We start from the raw sequence: 17,660 nt of genomic DNA on the forward strand, positions 1-17,660 counted from the left end.
ATGATTTCAATTTTCTTAAATTTACCAAGGCTTGCTTTATGGCGTAGCATGTGATCTGTCCTGGAGAATGTTCCATGTGCACTTGAGAAGAATGTGTATTCTGCTGCTTTCTGATGGAATGTTCTACAAATACCAATTAAGTCCATCTGGTCTAATGTGTCCTTTAAGGCCTGTGTTTCCTTATTGATTTTCTGTCTGGATGATCTGTCCATTGATGTAAGTGGGGTAGTTTATTGTAACTTTAGGACAATTGAATGTGGTAGGTCCGTTAGGCTTCTGCTCACAGATGGAAGAGAAATCGTGAGGGGACCTCGCTACCTGGGCAGGCTGCCTAGGGGGTTAACGTTGGGGGCTTCTGGAGGTCTGTGAGTTGTTCTGGTCGTCCAGTGACAGCCGGATACTGGCAGTTAACTGGTGAGTGTCACAGCCAGTTGTTGCTGTGAGCAGCTCAGTCCTTTCTGTTCAGCTAAAGATTGTCCCCGTGTCCCCGTAGGTACCAGCGGTGCTCTCGTGATAGAACATCCTCCCAGGGTTTGGAGAGATCTCCTTTGCTGACCCCCGTGAACTCTCAGGAGTCTTCCTGGCAATTTGTTTCTTGTACTTTCCCCCATATTCTTTCCAGTTTCACTCCCCTGCTGGTGACTGAGGCTGGTGGTACTAAACCCATGTGAGATGCAGTGAATTCTTGCATTTTTGTACTTCATGTGCATTCATTGTCCATTTGTATTTCCGGCTTCGCCATTTGCCCTGCAGCCATCGAGCTTGCTGACTCACTGGCAGCACCACCGGCCCACCTCGTGCCCTCTGTGCAGCTGAGGTCCAGGGGGTCATCAGCTGAACTGGGAAATCTGTTTTCAATGAGCAACATTTTGGTTAAACATGCATCCTGGGTTTTCATCTGTAGCAGTTACATTACACTGTGGTTGTTCTGGGCTGAATCCAGAGGCACGTAGGGATGGCCTCGGAACCCGTTTTTATTTAAAGCTCAGGGGCAAACACACTGAAGTATTAATTGTGTGTTGGGGTGGTGGGACCGTAGGGAATTTTTTCTCCCACATTGTTTGGTTTGGTTTGGTTTTTCTGTGTCACTTTCTGTCTTAGTTCTGGCTCTGCTAGAACAGAATACCCCAGGCTGGGTGGTTGAAACAACAAAAATTTGTTTCTCACAGCTCTGGAGGCTGGAAAGTCCAAGAACAAGATGCCGGCTGATTCGGTGTCTGGTGAGGGTCCTCTTCCTGGTTTGCAGGGGGACAGCTGGCTGTGTTCTCACATGGTGGAGAGAGTGCCAGCCAGCTCTCTGGTCTCTTCTTACAGGGACACTAAGCTCATCAAGAGGATTTCACCCTCCTGCCCTCATCTAAACGTGACTACCTCCCAAAGGCCTTCCTCCAGATACCATCACATTGGGGGTGGGGTTATGGCTTCAACATAGGAATCTGGGGGTGAGGGACACAAACGTCCAGCCCACAGAGCTATGCCTAATAAAAGGAGCACGGGCTTGCAGTCAAGCAGACCTGGGTTTGAAGCCTAGCGTTGCCGCTTAGCAGCTGTGTGACTCTGAGCACAGTTCGTGGCATATCTAAGCATCATTTTCCCCATATGAAAATTGGGGTACTGCCGTCACCCTCCCAGGGTCGTGGGCTCCTCAGAGGAAGCAGCAGGTGCCTCGTGGGCGCTGAGGAAGGCTTCCTCTCCTTGACCACCAGTGTTTGGGCATGCTGAGACCGAGCACATGAATACTGGGTGGGTAACCGGCCTCCTGTGCTTGCGTCCTTGCAGTGACCTGCAGAATGCAGCCGCTGGCTCCTTTGCCTCTGCCTTTGCTGCTCTGGCCCTCTGCCCCACCGAGCTCGTGAAGTGCCGGCTGCAGACCATGTATGAGATGGAGACGTCGGGAAAGATAGCCACAAGCCAGAAGTAAGTGCTGCTCGGGCACAAACGTGGGGTCTTGTTGCCTTGGTGTATCCAGTATTTTTAAATTTTAGGTTGTACTAAAATTAAGTGGCAGAGAAACAGTGTATCTGATCCAAACACCCCTCTCCACCACCACTCTGAGGATAATTTTCTGAACACACTGTCTGTGGTGGATGGAATCACCATCCACCCCACAGAATGTTGTAAGCAAGTATTTAATATCCCCAAAGTGGAGAAGCAGGGGCTTACACCCCTTTTGGCCTGTGGAGCGCATAAGGCATGACCCCCAACTATACTGGGAGGCATGTAGCAGTGGCTTTGGAATTGAGGGCTGAGCTTTTCCTAACTGCCAATTTGGATTCTGGGCTGAGTATCTGCTCACTCCCCAGTTTCACATGGGTGCTCAGGCTGATCATCCCAGATCCTAGCAGTGACTTCCTTTACCTCCTCCCGAATCCTTCAAGTGTACCTACAAACAAGCCAGATTCTGAAAACATTCATGCAAACCCTCAGAAGCATAGCAAGTCTTCAGTGATCGAATCACTCTCCAACTTTGTCTCGAAAACAGATTCGAGTTACCCTGTGAATGTATGTGTCATATACAATGTGATTCATTATATATTGGAATTGAAAATCAGTGTATTATCCTTGTTAATCTCAAAACTTGCTTATTTATTTATCTAAACTAAAGCTTTGCTGGTGGTTGTTGCTGAAGTTAACTCAAAGCCAGTAAGTCTCCTGGGAAAAACCATTAGGTAAACTGACCATTTTTAGAGTCATCACTTTCTGTCCAGTGAGGATGGGGTTCATAATAGTGCCCTATTTCCTGCACCTGTGAGATTCATTACAACCAATTTGAAGCTATTACTCATAGCCTAGAAGTTCAAAACTTTAAGTCTTTAATGCTTTTTTATTGAAATACAGTGTACACACAATAGCAGGAACACACCCAGAAATCACAGGAAATCCTAGGTGTGCAGTTCCACAAGTAGTCACAAAATGAACATGCCTTTGTAAACTGGTACCTAGATAAAGAAATAGATCATTAACAGCACCCAGAAAGTTGCCCTTGGGTCCCTTAAAAGTCGTTTAACGTATTTTTAAAGAAAGTAATTGTTAGATCCAAAGGACTTAGGTAGACGGACACCCTGTACAGAAGTAAATATTGGCTGACTGTGTTTTAGGTATAGCAGTGCCCAAGCCTGGGATTTGGTAGCTTGGGGTTAAGACCTGGATTGGAAGCAGGCTAATTGTGTTGAGTGGGAGGACTTTGTTACTTCTTCATTGTATTGATAGAAGGAGGGCGCACTGCAGGCAGGGCCTGGCTAGTGGGTATTGCCTGGGAAGGAAGATCATCAATAAAAGCAGGTGGCCTTTGTTACCTGGAGCCTGATCCTTCCCTGATCCAAGCCAGGTCACCTGCTGAGAACAAAGTGAGGAGTGAGGGGCTCGCTAAGCTGACAGGTGTGTTTTGTGGTGCTTTTCCTCCCAGGGATAGGCCTGCCCCCCGACACCACCAGGAAGAGGAGCCTGCACAGAAAGTGCCCGTGTCCTGGCTTCTGCAGGCTCTGATCTGTACACACCTTCCTCGCTAAGAACTAAATACTGGGTGCATCCAGAGCCTTACAGGAGCTGTAGCTCAGCTCTTAGAATTTCTTTTATCTTGCCTTTAAGTAACATTTAAGGCTTGTTGCTCACTTCCCTGGATGAATGCAAAACAAAACAAACCCTGAACACCTGAACCAATTCCCTCAAAATACACAAGCTCAAAAGAAAGGCTGAGGAGATAGGAATCAAGGCAGGTAAGGGACTGGGCACGTACAGTACCATTTTCTTCTCTCTGAGTTTGGACAATCTCATTGTAATTTCACTTACTTACTATTGAAAAGATGGGTAGTGGCTCTTTTAGATCTTTGATAATGATTTCTAGAAATGTATGCATCCGTTGTAATAAAATATCTTAACACAGACTAGTTCAAGTAATAAAACTTGTTACAAAATAATTGTATACCTGTCTTTCTCGGCGATATTTCCTTCCCACAAAAACCTTTTATTGCTGGAATTCTGGTTCCTCTGTTTATAAAATGAGCTACTTCCTTGTTAGAGCTCCATCAGGTCTGCTAGTTGGGTGTGAATGCTGTTCTTATCTGTCACCCGTGTGTCCCCCCAGCACAGTTTGGTCTGTCGTGAAGAGTATCCTTAGCAAGGACGGCCCCTTGGGCTTCTACCATGGACTCTCGAGCACTTTACTTCGAGAAGTGCCGGGCTACTTCTTCTTCTTCGGGGGCTATGAGCTGAGCCGATCGTTTTTTGCATCGGGGAGATCAAAAGATGAGCTAGGTAAGTGTGTTGGCAGGGACAGCAGGTGGATTTGACGGTGTCCGCTTCCCAGTGGTGTAGTCTCGGTGGCTTCTGTGCACTTCGCCCCTTGTGGGGGGTCCGCTTGGCACTGGGAGTTTCTGGATGCCGGGGAGTACCGTGCAGCAGGGGACAGCGAGCACCATCCTCGAGTTACCAGCCGTGGTAACTTGCTCAAGGCAGAGGCTTCAGCAGGACATCCCCAACTTTTTTTTTTTTTTTTAACATCTTTATTGGAGTATAATTGCTTTACAATGGTGTGTTAGTTTCTGCTGTATAACAAAGTGAATCAGCTATACATATGCATACATCTCCATATCCCCTCCCTCTTGTGTCTCCCTCCCTCCCACCCTCCCTATCCCATCCCTCTAGGTGGACACAAAGCACCAAGCTGATCTCCCTGTGCTATGCGGCTGCTTCCCACTAGCTATCTGTTTTACGTTTCATAGTGTATATATGTCCATGCCACTCTCTCACTTCGTCCCAGCTTACCCTTCCCCGTCCCCATGTCCTTAACTCCACTCTCTACGTCTGCATCTTTATTCTTGGCCTGCCCTAAGTTCTTCAAAGCATTTTAATTTTTTTAGATTCCATATATATGTGTTAGCATACAGTATTTGTTTTTCTCTTTCTGACTTACTTCACTCTGTATGACAGACTCCATCCACCTCACTACAAATAACTCAATTTCATTTCTTTTTATGGCTGAGTAATATTCCATTGTATATATGTGCCACATCTTCTTTATCCATTCATCAGATGATGGACACTTAGGTTGTTTCCAGCTCCGGGCTATTGTAAATAGAGCTGCAATGAACATTTTGGTACATGACTCTTTTTGAATTATCGTTTTCTCAGGGTATATGCCCAGTAGTGGGATTGCTGGGTCATATGGTAGTTCTATTTTTAGTTCTTTAAGGAACCTCCATACTGTTCTCCATAGTGGCTGTACCAATTCACATTCCCACCAACAGTGCAAAAAGGTTCCCTTTTCTCCACACCCTCTCCAGCATTTATTGTTTGTAGATTTTTTGATGATGGCCATTCTGACTGGTGTGAGGTGATACCTCATTGTAGTTTTCATTTGCATTTCTTAATGATTAGTGATGTTGAGCATCCTTTCATGTGCTTCTTGGCCATCTGTATGTCTTCTTTGGAGAAATGTCTTTTTAGGCCTTCTGCCCATTTTTGGATTGGGTTGTTTGTTTTTCTGATATTGAGCTGCATGAGCTGCTTGTATATTTTGGAGATTAATCCATTGTCAGCTGCTTCATTTGCAAGTATTTTCTCCCATTCTGAGGGTTGTCTTTTCATCTTGTTTATGGTTTCCTTTCCTTTGCAGAAGCTTTTAGTTTCATTAGGTCCCATGTGTTTATTTTCGTTTTTATTTCCCTTTCTCTAGGAGGTGGGTCAAAAAGGATCTTGCTGTGATTTATGTCATAGAGTGTTCTGCCTATGTTTTCCTCTAAGAGTTTGATAGTGTCTGGCCTTACATTTAGGTCTTAAATCCATTTTGAGTTTATTTTTGGGTATGGTGTTAGGAAGTGTTCTAATTTCATTCTTTTACATGTAGCTGTCCAGTTTTCCCAGCACCACTTATTGAAGAGGCTGTCTTTTCTCCATTGTATATTTTTGCCTCCTTTATCAAAGATAAGGTGACCATATGTGTGTGAGTTTATCTCTGGGCTTTCTATCCTGTTCCATTGATCTATCTTTCTGTTTTTGTGTCAGTACCATACTATCTTAATTACTGTAGCCTTGTAGTATAGTCTGAAGTCAGGGAGCCAGATTCCTCCAGCTCCATTTTTCCTTCTCAAGATTGCTTTGGCTATTCAGGGTCTTTTGTGTTTCCATACAAATTGTGAAATTTTTTGTTCTAGTTCTGTGAAAAATGCCATTGGTAGTTTGATAGGGATTGCATTGAATCTGTAGATTGCTTTTGGTAGTACACTCATTTTCACAATGTTGATTCTTCCAACCCAAGAACGTGGTGTATCTCTGCATCTGATTGAATCCTCTTTAATTTCTTTCATCAGTGTCTTATAGTTTTCTGCATAGTTGTCTTCTGTCCTCTTAGGTAGGTTTATTCCAAGGTATTCTATTCTTTTTGTTGCAATGGCAAATGGGAGTGTTTCCTTAATTCCTCTTTCAGATTTTTCATCATTAGTGTATAGGAATGCAAGAGATTGCTGTGCATTAATTTTGTATCCTGCTACTTTACCAAATTCATTGATTAGCTCTAGTAGTTTTCTGGTAGCATCTTTAGGATTCTCAATGGATAGTATCATGTCATCTGCAAACAGTGACAGCTTTACTTCTTCTTTTCCAGTTTAGATGCCTTTTCTTTTTCTTCTCTGATTGCTGTGACTAAAACTTCCAAAACAATGTTGAATAATAGTGGTGAGACTGGGCAGCCTTGTCTTGTTCCTGATCTTAGTGGAAATGGGTTCTGTTATTCACCACTGAGAATGATGTTGGCTGTGGCTTTGTCATATATGGCCTTTATTATGTTGAGGAAAGTTCCCTCTGTGCCTACTTTCTGGAGAGTTTTTATCATAAATGGATGTTGAATTTTGTCAAAAGCTTTTTCTGCATCTGTTGAGATGATCATATGGTTTTTATCCTTCAGTTTGTTGATATGGTGTATCACATTGATTGATGTGCATATATTGAAGAATCCTTGCATTCCTGGGATAAACCCCACTTGATCATGGTGTATGATCCTTTTAATGTGCTGTTGGATTCTGTTTGCTAGTATTTTGTTGAGGATTTTTGCATCTATGTTCATCAGTGATATTGGTCTGTAGTTTTCTTTTTTGTGACATCTTTGCCTGGTTTTGGGATCAGGGTGATGGTGGCCTCACAGAGTGAGTTTGGGAGTGTTCATCCCTCTGCTGGATTTTGGAAGAGTTTGAGAAGGATATGTGTTAGCTCTTCTCTAAATGTTTGATAGAATTCACCTGTGAAGCCATCTAGTCCTGGGCTTTTGTTTGTTGGAAGATTTGTAATCACAGTTTCAACTTCAGTGCTTGTGATTGGTCTGTTTATATTTTCTCTTTCTTCCTGGTTCAGTCTCGGAAGGTTGTGCTTTTCTAAGAATTTGTCCATTTCTTCCAGGTTGTCCATTTTATTGGCATAGAGTTGCTTGTAGTGATCGCTCATGATCCTATGTATTTCTGCAGTGTCAGTTGTTACTTCTCCTTTTTCATTTCTAATTCTGTTGATTTGAGTCCTCTCCCCTTTTTTCTTGATGAGTCTGGCTAATGGTTTATCAATTTTGTTTATCTTCTCAGAAAACCAGCTTTTGGTTTTATTGATCTTTGCTATCATTTCCTTTATTTCTTTTTCATTTATTTCTGATCTGATCTTTATGATTTCTTTCCTTCTGCTAATTTTGGGGTTTTTTTGTTCCTCTTTCTCTAATTACTTTAGGTGTAAGGTTAGGTTGTTTGTTTGAGATGTTTCTTGTTTCTTGAGGTAGGATTGTATTGCTATAAACTTCCCTCTTAGAACTGCCTTTGCTGCATTCCATGGGTTTTGTGTCATTGTGTTTTCATTGTCATTTGCTTCTAGGTATTTTTTGATTTCCTCTTTGATTCTTTCAGTGATCTCTTGGTTATTTAGTAGCATATTGTTTGTCCTCCATGTGTTTTTATTTTTTACAGTTTTTTTCCTGTAATTGATACCTAGTCTCGTAGCATTGTGGTCGGAAAAGATACTTGATATGATTTCAATTTTCTTAAATTTACCAAGGCTTGATTTGTGACCCAAGATATGATCTATCCTGGAGAATGTTCCATGAGCACTTGAGAAGAAAGTGTATTCTATTGTTTTTGGATGGAATGTCTTATAAATATCAATTAAATCCTTCTTGTTTATAAATGTGTCATTTAAAGCTTGTGTTTCCTTATTTATTTTCATTTTGGATGATCTGTCCATTGGTGAAAGTGGGGTGCTGAAGTCCCCTACTATGAGTGTGTTACTGTCGATTTCCCCTTTTATGGCTGTTAGCATTTGCCTTATGTATTGAGGTGCTCCTATGTTGGGTGCATAAATATTTTACAATTGTTATATCTTCTTTTTGGATTCATCCCTTGATCATTAGGTAGTGTCCTTCTTTGTCTCTTCTAATAGTCTTTATTTTAAAGTCTATTTTGTCTGATATGAGAATTGCTACTCCAGCTTTCTTTTGATTTCCATTTGCATGGAATATCTTTTTCCATCCCCTGACTTTCAGTCTGTATGTGGCCCTAGGTCTGAAGTGGCTCTCTTGTAGACAGCATATATACGGGTCTTGTTTTTGTATCTATTCAGCTGGTCTGTGTCTTTTGTTTGGAGCATTTAATCCATTTACATTTAAGGTAATTATTGATATATACGTTCCTATTACCACTTTCTTAATTGTTTTGGGTTTGTTTTTGTAGGTTTTTTCCTTCTCTTGTGTTTCCTGCCTAGAGAAATTCCTTTAGCATTAGTTGTAGAGCTGGTTTGGTGGTGCTGAATTCTCCTAACTTTTCCTTGTCTGTAAAGGTTTTAATTTCTCAGTCGAATCTAAATGAGATCCTTGCTGGGTAGAGTAATCTTGGTTGCAGGTTTTTCTCCTTCATCACTTTCAATATGTCCTGCCACTCCCTTCTGGCTTGCAGAGTTTCTGCTAAGAGATCAGCTGTTAACCTTATGGGGATTCCCTTGTATGTTATTTGTTGCTTTTCCCTTGCTGCTTTTAATATTTTTTCTTTGTATTTAAGTTTTGATAGTTTGATTAATATGTGTCTAGGAGTGTTTCTCCTTGGATTTATCCTATATGGGACTCTCTGTGCTTCCTGGACTTGACTATCTCCTTTCCCATGTTATGGAAGTTTTCAACTAGAATCTCTGCAAATATTTTCTCAGACACTTTCTTTTTTTCTTCTTCTTCTGGGACCTCTATAATTCAAATGTTGGTGCATTTAATGTTTTCCCAGAGGTTTCTGAGACTGTCCTCAATTCTTTTCATTCTTTTTTCTTTATCCTGCTCTGCAGTAGTTATTTCCACTATTTTATCTTCCAGGTCACTTATCCGTTGTTCTGCCTCAGTTATTCTGCTATTGATTACTTCTAGAGAATTTTTCTTTTCATTTATTGTGTTGTTCATCATTGTTTGCTCTTTAGTTCTTCTAGGTCCGTGTTAAGCGTTTCTTGTATTTTCTCCATTCTCTTTCCAAGATTTTGGATCATCTTTCCTATCATTCCTCTGAATTCTTTTTCAGGTAGACTGCCTATTTCCTCTTCATTTGTTTGGTCTGGTGGGTTTTTACCTTGCTCCTTCATCTGCTGCATATTTCTCTGTCTTCTCATTTCATTTAACTTACTGTGATTGGGGTTTCCTTTTTGCAGGCTGAAGGTTCGTAGTTCCCGTTGTTTTTGGTGTCTGCCCCCAGTGGGTAAGGTTGGTTCAGTGGCTTGTGTAGGCTTCCTGATAGAGGGGACTAGTGCCTGTTCTGATGGGTGGGGCTGGATCTTGTCTTTCTGGTGGGCAGGGCTGTGTCCAATGGTGTGTTTTGTGGTGTCTGAACTTATGATTTTAGGCAGCCTCTCTGCTAATGGGTGGGGTTGTGTTCCCATCTTGCTAGTTGTTTGGCAAAGGGTGTCCAGCTCTGTAGCTTGCTGGTCGTTGAGTGGAGCTGGGTCTTAGCGTTGAGATGGAGATCTCTGGGAGAGCTCTTGCCAATTGATATTACATGGAGCTGGGAGGTCTCTGGTGGTCCAATGTCCTGAACTCGGCTCTCCCACCTCAGAGGCTCAGGCCTGATACCCAGCCAGAGCACCAAGACCCTGTCAGTCACAGGGCTCAGAAGAAAAGAGAGGGAAAAACAAAAGAAGGAAAAATAATAAATAAAATAAAATAGTTAAAATAAAATTAAAAAGTAATAAAAAGAGAGCAACCAAACCAATAAACAAATCCACCAATGATAACAAGCGCTACAAACTATACTAAGATAAAAATCAGAAATAAGTCAGTGTCACACAGCAAACCCCAAGTCCACAGTTGCTCCCGAAGTCCACTGCCTCAATTTTGGGATGATTCCTTGTCTATTCAGGTATTCCACAGATGCAGGCTACCTCAAATTGATTGTGGAGATTTAATCCGCTGCTCCTGAGGCTGCTGGGAGAGATTTCCCTTTCTCTTCTTTGTTCGCACAGCTCCTTGGGTTCAGCTTTGGATTTGGACCCGCCTCTGCCTGTAGGTTGCCCTCAGGCATCTGTTCACGCCCAGACAGGACAGGTTTAAAGCAGCGCTGATTAGGGGACTCTGGCTCACTCGTGCTGGGGGAGGGAGGGGTACGGTAGTTATAATTGGAATGTGGGGTGAGCCTGTGGCGGCAGAGGCCAGCGTGACGTTGAAACAGCCTGAGGTGTGCTGTGTGTTTTCCTGGGAAAGCTGTCCCTGGATCACGGGATCCTGGCAGTGGTGGGCTGCACAGGCTCCTGGGGTGGGTGTGGAGAGTGACCTGCGCTTGCACACAATTCTTGGTGGCTGCAGCAGCAGCGTTAGCATTTCATGCCCATCTCTGGTGTCCGAGCTGATCGCCACGGCTTGTGCCCGTCTCTGGAGCTCGTTTAGGCGGTGCTCTGCCTTCGGTGGGCAGACAGGGAAGGGATCCCCTCCCCTTGCGCACCCTGAAACAATGGTCTCTTGCATCTCTGGAAGGTCCAGACTTTTCCCCGGACTCCCTCCCGATTAGCTGTGGTGCACTAGCCCCCTTCAGGCTGTGTTCACGCAGCCAACCCCAGTCCTCTCCCTGGGGTCTGACCTCTGAAGCCCGAGCCTCAGCTCCCAGCCCCCAGCCCCCGCCTGCCCCGGCAGGTGAGCAGACAAGCCTCTCGGGCTGGTGAGTGCTGGTCGGCACCGATCCTCTGTGCAGGAATCTCTCCGCTTTGCTCTCTGCACGCCTGTTGCTGCGCCCTCTGTGGCTCTGAAGCTCCCCCCACCCCAAGCCCCACCGTGAAGGGGCTTCCTAGTGTGTGGAAACCTTTCCTCCTTCACGGCTCCCTCCCAGAGGTGCAGGTCCCGTCCCTATTCTTTTGTCTCTGTTTATTCTTTTTTCTTTTGCCCTACCCAGGTACGTGGGGAGTTTCTTGCCTTTTGGGAGGTCTGAGGTCTTCTGCCAGCGCTCAGTAGGTGTTCTGTAGGAGTTGTTCCACGTGTAGCTGTATTTCTGGTGCATTTGTGGGGAGGAAGGTGATCTCCGTGTCTTACTCCTCCGCCATCTTGAAGGTTCCCCACCCCGCCACCAAAACTTTTTTACTGGAATAACATTGGTTCATTTGCTCTGGGTCCATTTTAGCGGAGTACACAGACATTACTTTCCCTGTAGGATATCACCAACCAATGGGGAAATCACCTATAAATCATCTTGCAATAAGCTTAAACTTAGTAATAAATCTTGATGGTGTTTTGAGAGCAGTGAGAAGTGTACTTCTCTCCAGTTTATCCTGATTAACTGCTTGACACAAGTGTATCAATGTTTGGCTCACATGAGTGGTTACTTTTTTCTTAAGTACCTCCCTTCAGTGTTCTGGACCTATTCTGGGGATAGTCAAGCTCCTAGGCTTCACTGTTACGTTTAATAACTTTGCTTTTTCATGGCAAAGGAAGAATCAGAGCTGTGGGACATTAATATATTAAAATACTTAAGAGAAAGTTGAAAGAGATGCAGCCTGGGTTTCAGTGGCCTCTGTTCTCACTCCTCATGGTAGGGCGTTGGCATGCTGCTGGGGGCCTGCTGGTTCTTGGGGGGGCAGGCCTCTGGAGGACGGGGCAGGAGGGCCATAGAGACCAGCCTAAATCTGACCCTCACTAGGGCTGCCCCTTGTCCTGGAGTCATGAGGGACAGCCCTAGGCTACCACACAGAACCTGTGCTCTTAGACAGTTTGACAGTTGCCCCAGAGAACTGTGTTCCGCAGCTTTAGTGTTTGTATTTGCACCTACCTGCAGCCACTACTACGTTGACCTCTGGAAATATCACATCAGCTGTTCTTGAGACAAAACACTGTTTGCTCATTTTCTTCTCTAGGCCCTGTCCCTTTGATGTTAAGTGGTGGATTTGGTGGAATCTGCCTCTGGCTTGCTGTTTACCCAGTGGATTGTATCAAATCCAGAATTCAAGTTCTCTCCATGTCTGGAAAACAGGCAGGATTTATTGGAACTTTTATAAGCATCATGAAAAATGAAGGTGAGTCTGCCAGTTGCTGAAACAGTCTGCCAATTGCTGAAACAGAGGAGGTACGTATAGAGAGTGGTCATTTGGCTGCTAGTCTTGTCGAAGTTGATCAGATGGGTAATCGCTCTCTTCCACCGCCTCACTTTGCCAACAGTGTATGTAATTCACATTTGTGGATTTGTTTCCTGACCCCTTTCTTTAGCTTACTTCATTATTCTCAAGAATGTTTATTTATTTTTTGCTGTGTTGAGTCTTTGTTGCTGCGCACTGGCTTTCTCTAGTTGCGGCGAGCGGGGGCTGCTCTTCATTGCGGTGCGCGGGCTTCTCATTGCTGTGGCTTCTCTTGTTGCGAAGCACGGGCTCTAGGCACATGGGCTTCAGTAGTTGTGGCTCGCGGGCTCAGTAGTTGTGGCTTGCGTGCTCTAGAGTGCAGGCTCAGTAGTTGTGGTGCACAGGCTTAGTTGCTCCGCGGCATGTGGGATCTTCCTGGACCAGGGATCGAACCTGTGTCCCCTGCATTGGCAGGTGGATTCTTAACCACTGCGCCACCAGGGAAGTCCCCTCAAAAATGTTTAAAGCTCTGATTCCTAACCTTTGGGCCAGGATTTTGTTTCTAAGTAGCCTGGTGGGAATTTTTAAAGTATGTGTTTTGTCTAAGAGGACAAATGTTTCAGAGTTAGCACCACTTTTTTTTTTTTGGCTGCACTCTGGGGCATGTGAAACTTCCCCAACCAGGGATCCAGCCCACTCCCCCTGCAGTGGAAGCGTGGAGTCTTAACCACTGGACCACCAGGGAAGTCCTGCACCACTTGTTTTAAACAGTATCATCAGGAGATGAGCTCCAACAGCATATCAGTAAGGCATTTAAAAGAATGTACATCCTTAATGATAAGACTTCTGCAATGAGAAAGGCACTAAGCAATTTCTGAAGGTGATTTGCTATCAGTTTTTAGCTATTCAGGTGGATGAAGACGTTTGAAGTAGTGTTTGTATAAAGCCAATTTTATGCCACTGGTTAGTAAAGACCTGTCCTTCCAGCATCCACTGTACGTCTTAAACCTTGGATGTGCACTTTTCTGTCTTGATTTTGAGAGAAAGCGAGCACAGTAACGGCATGCAGAAGCTGCTTTAACCCCAAATAGAGCACAGCCATCTTGTATATTACTAACAGTAACCCCTTTTAAATTTGCATTACACTTGATAATTTTCCAAAGTACTTACACCTCCCTTATCTGCCTGGATCTTCAGAACTGCCTTGGGCAGTGCTAATACTAGAAACAGGTCTTCGACGTCAATGTCAGTGCTCTGTGTTCTGGCCCAGGGCCTCGTGGTCCTCGCCCCCCCAGGTGAAGCTGCGAAGTTGCTGCCGTCCGTGGCTCTGTGGCTGCCTCCTGTCTGCCCACGTGAGGCCCCCTGCTCTGCCTGATCCGCTTACCAGGAGGTAACAGGCACGGGATCGGTGACTGTTCCCTGGGCCTCGCCAGCTTTGCTGCAGACCTGCCCTTGTCCTTGTTTCTACTAGTCTGTCTACTTCCAGTAGTCCAGGGAAACCTGTTCCATCACTGCTGGTTTCTAGCGCTATTGTCTGGATTTGTAACTGTAAAAATCTGTGCTGTGTGGGTTCGTGGGATATTTCCAAGGAGGAGGAGTTCAGTCTCTGGTCACCCTTTTGTTTTCTAGGAATAACGGCCTTATATTCTGGACTGAAACCTACCATGATTCGCGCGTTCCCTGCCAATGGGGCGCTCTTTTTGGCCTATGAGTACAGCAGGAAGTTGATGATGAGCCAGTTTGAAGCATACTGAAGTGTTCTGGCAAACCGTGATCCAAGTGAAGCTGTTTGAGGACTGCAGTTCTCAGGGTTTCGAGGAGTACAAGACCAATGTGGAATTTTTTTTGTGTCTTCCATTTTTCTACCTTCTACCTTAAACTTTATAGAAGAGCTTCTCTTTTATATTATATAATTTCTGCCCATAATTGTAGTGAAATGGAAAAGTTGCTGCTCTTGTCCTTGGTGGGACATACAGGGTGGGCTGCTGGCCCTAGGTACCTAATCAGAAAGGCTAAGTAGAGCTCTATCAAGGGCTTTTGCATAAACCTGTATGTGTACATGCAGTTTAGATGGTTCTGTGTTGTGAGTGAAGCACAATTTAGTTCCATGTTTAATCTCAGATCTCACTAGAAAAAACCAGAGGTAACCATGTTTCATGAGGATGGTTATAAATGCTTAATCCATTCTAGATGTGGGTCTCTTTTAAAATCTGCTTAGCACGTACCCTATAATAATTGGTTAAAGTTTTAAAAAAGTTTTCCTGTGGTGCTTGAAAACTAAGGCGTCCGTCTAGATCCTAAAGAGGAGAATATACCTGCATACTGGTGTGGCTCCCGTGTTCTTGGTTTAAGTTTCAGAGTAAGCGTCCTGGATTTTCCCAAGGTGCTCCTCGGTGGCAACAGTGCCATCCATCTTCTTCCAGGTGGGATCACAGTCCAGGCGGGATCACAGTCCAGGCTTGGACACATTGTTGGGTGTGGCCCAGAGCCTTTGGGAAGCAGCACGGCCCTCGCCTGTGCCAGCCCCTCCTCCCGTCCCAAGGAGCTCCTCACTGCTGGGCTTGAGCTCAAGGCAGGGGCTGAGGGGAGGGGCCTGGGCTGCTCTGTTTAGACTGTGGCCAACAGCGGCCCGAGCTTCTGCCTCTGTGTGTCCTGGCCTGGGCGGGATCCCAGAGAAGTCTGTGGGACCACCTGTGGGGCTGCTGATCCACTCTGGACCACGCCCTTCTTGCCTCTGCCCATCGGAAGCCCTTCCAGGGAGCAGCGTGCCAAAGCCGAGAGAGGCCCTGGCTCCCCATCTGGGGACGGAGTGGTGGTGCTTGTGGGAAAAGTGGTCTCCTTTCAGGGGGAACCAGAGTATCGTGCTTGCACTCCCCGTGAGGGGTGTCAGGGCTGACCCAGGCTTAAGTTTGTCTCGGGATCCCTCACTCCTTGCCATGCTGGAGCCTTTCATGTGGGGTACTGGCTGTTGTGAATTTCAGTGATGGTGGTCTCTGGGGTGTGACTTAATCAATCAATGAAGCAAAGGTAATTAAATTAAACTATGCCGTACGTATGCACTACTTACAAACCCTGGTTCATCTGACTCCCGTAGACTTGGGATGGGCAGCTGTTCCCTGGTCGTCTGGTTTACGGGAGCCCTTGTCACCAGTGAGGTCAGCCGCCTCATTCTGTGCTGCTCCGAGACCCCCCAGGCCTCTAATAAAGAGTGCTTCATCCGCCCCCGCGGCTGATGTGGTGATCATGATCCACACTGGTATGTCCGTCCCTGTGGGCAGAACGGAAGCCTTGTGTGAGACCCTCCAGTTTGCACACGTGTTTGTTCTCCCTGCAGGCTCGGTGGCGACTCTGGCCAGAAGCCAGAGAGGGTCGGGAAGGCCAGCTGCTGGCCGACATTTAGTGGAGGGGGGATGCCCGGTGTTGTGCCCGGTGGGCTCCAGAGCTATGCCTGGTCTTCCGTTTGCCTTTTCTTGAAAAGCAATTTTTCTACCTTACTTTTGTCCATACTTAAACGGTCAGTAGCTACTGAGTGGTGCTTCTTCTGAACAGGCCTGGATTGAAGCAAAAACAGCAAATGGGACTGGCTTCCCTCAGGAAGTGACCTGCTCCAGAGCCCACCGGGCCCGTTGTCTAAGCCCTGTTGGCAGTAGGTCTTCTCACGTGTTGTCCTGTGAACATTTAACTGAATATCTTCAACAGAAACTGTCTAAGGCAAGTAAGAGTGAGTGGGAGTAGTGAATGGAAACTTAACACAGAGTTGGTGTTTTTTACGTTTCATTCTGTTTGCTTAATTCATGGTTCAGTTCAGTATTTGGGTACAATTTGTACCATTTCAAATCTGTACTCCAGACAAAAATAGAGTAACTTGAAATATTGTGTTTAAAGAAATTCTCGTGTTCTATCATTAAATTTGCCTAATAGTTGACTATATGATTTGTTTAAGTACTTTACGTGCTAAGAACCAACTGTCAGGAATGTTTGAGTTATGTATGGTGATATTTTAAGGTGATGGTTTTATTGCAACGAGCATTGGGTTTTTTTGTCAGCAAGATTCCTGATGTAAAATAACTACTGATATAAATACATATTCTGTATACACTGCAGTTACGAAACGTGGCCCACTAGAATTACTCTCCCTCCACCAGGCTCTGTATGTGATGTGACTGATTTGGCAGGATGCCATTCTATTTTTTAAAATAAACTTCTGGATATCAAGTTTTGGATAGTTCTGTTCCAGGTCAGTAAATTCTATTCAAGAAAACCAGTAGCGTTCTGATATATTATGATCTAAGTTTCTCAAGTTGTTTAACGAATTCTTCGCACTGGGTTCTAGGAAAGCAGCCCTGCTGGAGGCCCTGAACAAGTTCTCTTTATGAGCAAAAGCAGAATAGTGTGACAGCTCATAATTGCCAGAAATTTTAATCCATTTTGGAGGGTTAGGGAAGAGAACCCCCCCCCCAAGTGTAATTTCCTTTATTTCAAAAAGCAAGATTCTGAAAAACTGGGGTTTCCCAACTTGTGCCAGTGTTAAAGGTAGATCTTACTCCTCACTTTTTTTTCCCATTCACCTAGGCCTGCCCGCTGATCTGCCCTCCACAGATTATAGCTGCAGGAACTTTAAAGGCAATAACCTGGGCTGCCACAATACATTTCTGTAACCCAAATGACAGGGAATAATGTAGTCATAACATGGAAGGAGTTTGAAAGGCTGTGTCTCCAAGAGCTCTTCCTCTAAGGGGAGTCAGATTAAGGGGAGTAGAATAACCTTTGCAGCTGGGCTTTTTGGGGGCTATTTTGAGGGGGAGAGAAGCACCTGCATGGCCTTCCACGCCACCACGCTGGCGGCTCTCCTCCCATCCCTGCTAGGTTGGCACCCACCAACCCTTCTCTCTAAACGGTTGCTTTAGTTTCCCTTAAAGAATACTGCCTGTGGCAACCTCCAGACCTCCTGGGGCTGCCAACCCAAGTGGCCAGTAACCGGTTAGTGCTCTGTTAAAACACTGCTTAGTTGGAATGGTCTGTCCCAACCCGCCAAACCCTATTTTGTTTATTGTGTGCTTTTTGCAAAGTGCAAGGTTTTTCAGTAACGAGTGCCTGTGTTTTAGCAGAGGCGCTGGTTCTCATCTTTTGCT

At 45.0% G+C, this 17,660-nt stretch overlaps 1 protein-coding gene across 4 annotated transcripts in view; it reads left to right on the forward strand.

The window, feature by feature from the left end:
* Positions 1-16,743, forward strand: part of SLC25A15 (solute carrier family 25 member 15) — a 38,847-nt gene extending 22,104 nt beyond the window's left edge. For 3 of the 4 annotated variants that reach the window (XM_082602009.1, XM_082602011.1, XM_082602010.1), the window contains exons 4-7: positions 1,780-1,917; positions 4,085-4,254; positions 12,331-12,489; positions 14,158-16,743. In XM_082602009.1, coding sequence (XP_082458135.1) covers positions 1,780-1,917; positions 4,085-4,254; positions 12,331-12,489; positions 14,158-14,282 — 592 coding nt within the window. In that variant the 3' untranslated portion in view covers positions 14,283-16,743. The remainder of the gene's footprint in view (positions 1-1,779; positions 1,918-4,084; positions 4,255-12,330; positions 12,490-14,157) is intronic. The other variant, XR_014291708.1, reaches the window with a different exon arrangement.
* Positions 16,744-17,660: the final 917 nt, after the last annotated feature.

Source organism: Mesoplodon mirus (genome assembly GCF_964341445.2).
Source record: "Mesoplodon mirus genome assembly, chromosome: 17".
NCBI lineage: Eukaryota > Metazoa > Chordata > Mammalia > Artiodactyla > Ziphiidae > Mesoplodon > Mesoplodon mirus.